The 5,992-nt window shown below is 39.7% G+C and overlaps 1 protein-coding gene across 2 annotated transcripts; it reads right to left on the bottom strand.

Annotated features, from left to right (window-relative positions):
- Window positions 1–336: 336 nt before the first annotated feature.
- Window positions 337–5,639, bottom strand: LOC113059872 (zinc finger protein 883-like). Of its 2 annotated transcripts, none has more exons than XM_026228524.1 (3): window positions 5,331–5,639; window positions 4,427–4,937; window positions 337–2,972 (listed from the first exon to the last, which is right to left on the bottom strand). In XM_026228524.1, the coding sequence occupies exons 2-3, from the start codon at window positions 4,920–4,922 to the stop codon at window positions 1,573–1,575; spliced, it is 1,896 nt and encodes a 631-aa protein (XP_026084309.1). In that variant the 5' UTR covers window positions 4,923–4,937; window positions 5,331–5,639; the 3' UTR covers window positions 337–1,572. The 2 variants fall into 2 exon arrangements, with proteins under 2 accessions (XP_026084309.1, XP_026084310.1); XM_026228525.1 differs by lacking the exon at window positions 5,331–5,639 and adding an exon at window positions 5,173–5,320.
- Between the last annotated feature and the right edge of the window lie 353 nt (window positions 5,640–5,992).

Here is a 5,992-nt window from a genome sequence, read left to right as displayed (position 1 = left end):
ACATCTCCCTGACCCTCCTCTCAGACAAGGGACTTGCTAAATGAAAAATGGACATGCTTTAAGAAGTATTGATTCCGGCTTTAAACATAGGTAGACTCAATATTATTTAGCCCTAAATACATCTTTGTTATCTGTGTCGGTGCTGCAGTCACGGCGCTGTCCTCGTAATCGCGGACATAAAAATAATAGGGCTATTCCCTCAACATTGACTGAAGCAGACCTGTTTGGGCCCTTTGACCAAGTGATCCGTCTATTGGCTCTGAGCATCTGCACTGACTGCAATGATGCTTTGGTTGTCTGTGCACAAGCTGAGAAGGAAAGACAAAAAGACAATGCTTTAGACAAAACAGCCATGGTTTGCATACTGTATTTACTGTTTTAAGATAAGAAGATTACAGTTTCAGATGCACGGTTCAAGCCGATACAATGAAGAAATCACTGAGAGAGTTTTATTTAGCGCAACTCATTTGATTTCATCAACTCTTTCAAAATAAACAGTGGAATTCCGAACATATGTCTTAAACCTTCATACTGATTTTTTTTTTATAGTACATTAGGAATACTAGTGCTTCCAAGCATAAATGTAAATTAACTTTCATCTTAACTAGCCACAATAATACTACAATTATCTTACTCTCAGAATACTTTGGCATTGAACAGTGACATCAAATGGATTAACTACAACAGCAAGCTGTAAAAAAACAACTCATTACAGTATTTACTTGGTGACAATTCAACACGCAATTCAACAGATGTACAGTGCCCTCTATAAAGCAGATAATTGCTTTTATGCTGTACACAAGGCATCTGGAAATAGGATTAAAAATGAATGAGGCAAAAGTAAATACTTTCATATATTAACACAAAACGTGAGTAATGGAACTCTAAAATCACAGCTACACATTGTAAATGTGCTGAAACTGAAATAAAACCTCTGTAATTTTATTTTTTCCATATTTGCAGATGCCTTAAGTACAGCAAAGAGAAATTTTGACCTCAAATCATAGATGTGCACCCAGGGGCGGAGCCAGACGATGTAAACATTCGGGGTTTAAGCCCCATTAGCCACACCCCCGCTCCGCCCCTGGGTGCAGCCCTTGAATCATAAAGCTCACAGATTAATATTAAAATAATAATAATAATCATAGAATATTACTAGGCCACAGCAGAAGTAGAACCAACAGTGTTTTTAAATGGTTAAATATGAATTATAAATTAATAAACAATTCAAGCTACACTGCTAATGATGCCTCTAGCTTAAATAGACACTTTTTTTGGTAATAAATTTGGCCAAAAAGCATCAGACAAACTGTGGTTTGAAACAAATGTATTACCAAAAAAAAGAGTGTAAGGCATTAATTCTATTCGATATCTCCAATGGAGCTGAGCATGCAAAATGACTATTATGTTAAACATTTAAGGACAGTCCAGAAAGGAAGATTATGCATCTGGATTCAGTTACTTTTAAAAATTAAACAGATTTCCAATTCATCTATGAACTCCCAATTAATTTTTCTTAAATTCTGTTTAGATTTGACAGAAGTCGTGCAGCTATCCACCCTCCATCCATCCTCATATGTGTTTTTCCATGTGTTGTGAAAGGTGGTGTGGGCGAGTGAAGGTGCGGAGACACTGCGGGCAGCTGTACGGCCTCTCGCCCGTGTGTGTTAGTTTGTGTAACTTCAGGTGCTGGGGCATGAGAAAACTCTTCCCACACTCCAAACACTTGTAAGGCCTGTGGCCCGTGTGACTGCGCCTGTGCTTGCTCAAGTCGCCCGAGTTGTTGAAGCGGCGGTCGCAGTCAGAACATGCGAAGGGTTTTTCCCCCGTGTGTCTCCTCATGTGTTTGGTCAAATCGCCGGACTGGGCATAGCTGGAGCCGCACTGCTCGCAACGGTACGGTTTCTCGCCGGTGTGTGTGCGCATATGGTTTTTCAGGTGCGAGATGCGGACAAAACGTTTGCTGCAGACGTTGCACTGGTACGGCCGTTCGCCCGTGTGAATGCGTAGGTGTTTCTTGAGCACGTCCTCCCGTGAAAACGTCTTCGTACATTCTCTGCACTGCAGCATTCGCTCGGAGTTGTGCGCTCTTTGGTGGACCTTTACGTATCTCATAGCAGAGAACATTTTGCCGCAGTCTGGGCATGAAAATGTTTTTTCCTTGGAGTGAACCTGTTGGTGGATTCGAAGTGTCGATCGGAGGCTGAATCTCATCCCGCACTGGGGGCAAGGGTACGGCCTTTCCCCTGTGTGGGTTCGCAGATGACATCTGAGCTGGGCCATCCTTGCAAACTCTTTACCACATTCGGGGCACTTGAATGGCCGGGTCCCTGTATGTATGACTTTGTGTTTCCGCAGACTCCCCATATCAAGAAACCTACGGCCACAGTCTTCGCAGACGCATGGCTTCTCACCAGTATGAGTGCTTTCGTGTCTCTTCAGACACTGAAGCGTAGAGCAGCTCTTGCCACAGTCTCGGCACATATAGCCACGGTCTGTGCAGATGGGTTCGTCGACAGCCACCTTGGTTTTCTTCTCATCCTCATGGCAGCAATGTGGTCCGAGACCCCAGACTCCAGCAAAGCTTTTGCCACATTTAGCACAGCTAATTTGTCCATCTTTACACACCGTGGCTAAGCCATGGCATCTGCGGCAGTGGTTTTGCAGGTTACCGATGTAATCGAAGCTGCGATCACAGTGTGGGCAGGTGTAGCGCTTTCGGATGGGTTTGGGCGTAGGGAGGTGGACCCTGCGCATGTGGGTCTCCAGCTCTCTCTGAGAGAAGAACCGATAGTGGCATGATGAGCAGCTGAGCATCCCGGAGGAGATTTTAGAGCAGTTGTAGACTTTGTGGTTTTTCACCCACGCCAGGTATTCACTTCGATGGCACCATTTGAGGTGTTTGTCCAAGTATGTAAAATCAGTGAATGTCACACTGCAATGGGGACAAGGAAAAACCAGGGAGGAGGAAGCTACGGAGAGGAAAAGGGACAGAAAAATATTGCGTCAACTGATAAAGAAAGAGTCAAGTCAAGTGAATTTTCTGAAGTTTTCCAATCAATTAACAGGTAGTATTATTTATATATGCATATATATACAGGTACTTCTCAATGAATTAGAATGTCACGTAAAAGTTCATTTATTTCAGCAATTCAACTAAAATTGTGAAACTTGTGTATTAAATCAAATCAGTGCACACAAACTGAAGTTGTTTAAGTCTTTGGCTCTTTTCATTGCCATGATTTGGCTCACATTTAACAAAAACCCACCAATTCACTATCTCAACAAATTAAAATATGGTGACATGCCAATCAACTAAACAACATTTGTAGTGAATTGTTGGCCTTCTGGAAAGTGTGTTCATTTACTGTACATGTACTCAATACTTGGTAAAGGCTCCTTTTGCTTTAATTACTCCCTCAATTCGGGGGGTTTTGTGGCACTGCTGAGGTGTTATGAAAGCCCAGGTTTCTTTGACAGTGGTCTTCAGCTTATCTGCATTGTTTGGTCTGTCGTTTCTCATTTTCCTCTTGACATTACTCCATAGATTCTCTATGGGGCTCAGGTCTGGTGAGTTTGCTGGCCAGTCAAGCACACCAACACCATGGTCATTTAACCAACTTTTGGTGATTTTGGCAGTGTGGGCAGGTGCCAAATCCTGCTGGGAAATGAAATCAGCATCTTCGAAAGGAAGCATAAAGTGCTCCAAGATTTCTCCACAATTTTTTTTTCCACTCAACTTTCTGATAACATACTTTGATACAGTACTCTGTGAACAGCCAGCTTCTTTGGCAATGAATGTTTGTGGCTTACCCTCCTTGTGAAGGGTGTCAATGATCTTCTGGACAACTGTCAGATCAGCAGTTGTAGCCCATGATTGTAGCCTAGTGAACCAAACTGAGAGACCATTTTGAAGTCTCAGGAAACCTTTGCAGGTGTTTTGAGTTGATTAGCTGATTGGCATGTCACCATATTCTAATTTGGTGAGATCGTGAAATAGTGGGTTTTTGTTAAATGTGAGCCAAATCATCATAATTAAAAGAACCAAAGACTTAAACTACTTTAGTCTGTGTGCATCGACTTTATTTAATACACGAGTTTCACAATTTGAGTTGAATTATTGAAATAACTTTTTCACGATATTCAAATTTATTTAGAAGCACCTGTATGTATATTTATATATATATATATATATATATATATATATATATATATATATATATATATATATATATATATATATATATATATATATATATAAATTTGTTTTTCAGTTTAGTTAATTAGTAATTAACTAAACTAAAATATAAAGACAAACAAAAGTTTTTATAAAAATTCCAAATTCAAAAATACTTAATTCCATAGCATGCCTCTTGCTGTTATCTTTGTGATTTACAAATCAGAGCATATGAAATACATGTATTACCAGTGTTTTTCTCAAGGCCAGAATCACCCACAGAGTTTTCATCTAGCGTCTCAAGCTTCACTTCCTTCCAACTGTCATTCTCCTCCTTTACAATCAAGGCAGACTCTCTCTGCAGTACTTCAAAAATGCCAGGCTCAGTTTCGACCTGAAAACTAGGTGGGTTTAAAGGGACATAGTCTGGTTCGGTCTTAGGAACAAATGATCTGAAAGCAGGAGGATGAGGCTGCAGATTGACTTTCTGCTGTTGCTGCTGCTGCTGTTGGTGTTGTTCAGATGACACCATTACGACTCCCAAAGCTTCCAGCTCTCCTTCTTCTGCTTTGATCTGTATGACCCCAGGACAGGTGTTCACAGCACAGTCCTGAGTGTCATTAGATGTTTTGGTTTCATTGGTGTCAATACTAATGCCATCAACATTTGTTGGAAATGGCTCTTCATCACAATATGGTAGTTGTTTGGCTTTCTTTTTTCTTTTCTTTAACAAGTTAGCTTTCATCTTCTTGTGCAAAACCTAAAAAAAATGTTTGAGAAGGATGATAATATAGTTTACAGTTTCATTAATAATATATTCCTAATATAGCATTTGCGCTATGATATTATTATAATTATGATTACATGTAGAATTTCTTATTTTTAATTAATATGCAAACTAATAGGTCAAGGCTTCTGTTCTCTAATCTCAAATTCCAATATCAAGGAACTAATCCAAAAATTAAACAAAATGTAGCTGGAAAAATTGCGCAAACCTCCTCTAAAACCAGCCAAGAAGACTGCCTGACCAGGCCGGGAGAGGGATGTTTAATCGTGGAGGTTAATAAAGCTCATGTGACAGTATTAGCGGGTTGCAGGCATGCAGATGTAAACAGAGGTGTAGTGTTGACTTCAAAGCACAAAATGTTCTTACCGGAAATGCTAAACCTTTAACGTTAGCAAATCTGCTGTATTTAGGCGTTAATGAATATTCGATTGGACTGCAGACTGTGTTGATGGTCCAGCAGACTGACACAGCCCTCAGTGTACAGCATCCTACAGCTCAGACAGGCGTCACATCCGCCGCCAAAATCACACCAACACTACTAATTATACTAGTGAAAATATCGCTATAAAGGACCTGGGCGCAGTTTGAACCGACCCTGCCTTTCAGGTGTAAAATAAGTTAAACCGATGCTGGTTATAGATAATATGTAAAGCCAGCAACGACGACCCGTTTTAAAATAACGTCAACGCTGAGGTAATATTTCAAAATAAAAGTTCCTGAACCTTTCATTCTTCTTCTTGTTTTTATATTTTGTTGTACATATTCAAAAACTCACAACAAAATAATTTTAAACGTATTAAAAAAAAAGCAACTTTTCATTAAATACAATGTGTTTGTATAACGTTCAAACTGTTTTCATAGCATCTATTTAATATATAATACAGTTAAATCCGTCGAATACAAAACAGATCCCTAAAAAAGATAAATTATTTTAATCATAACTTTATCAAATGTGCATTCACTGGTTTTGGTTTCACGCAGCAGTAGGTAATTAATTCAGGAACACAAACAAAGACAGCACAATCAAC

The sequence above is a fragment of the Carassius auratus genome, chromosome 41, assembly GCF_003368295.1.
Source record: "Carassius auratus strain Wakin chromosome 41, ASM336829v1, whole genome shotgun sequence".
NCBI lineage: Eukaryota > Metazoa > Chordata > Actinopteri > Cypriniformes > Cyprinidae > Carassius > Carassius auratus.
Note: the sequence above shows the minus strand (reverse complement) of the source record. Positions and strands in the feature narration are given on the sequence as shown.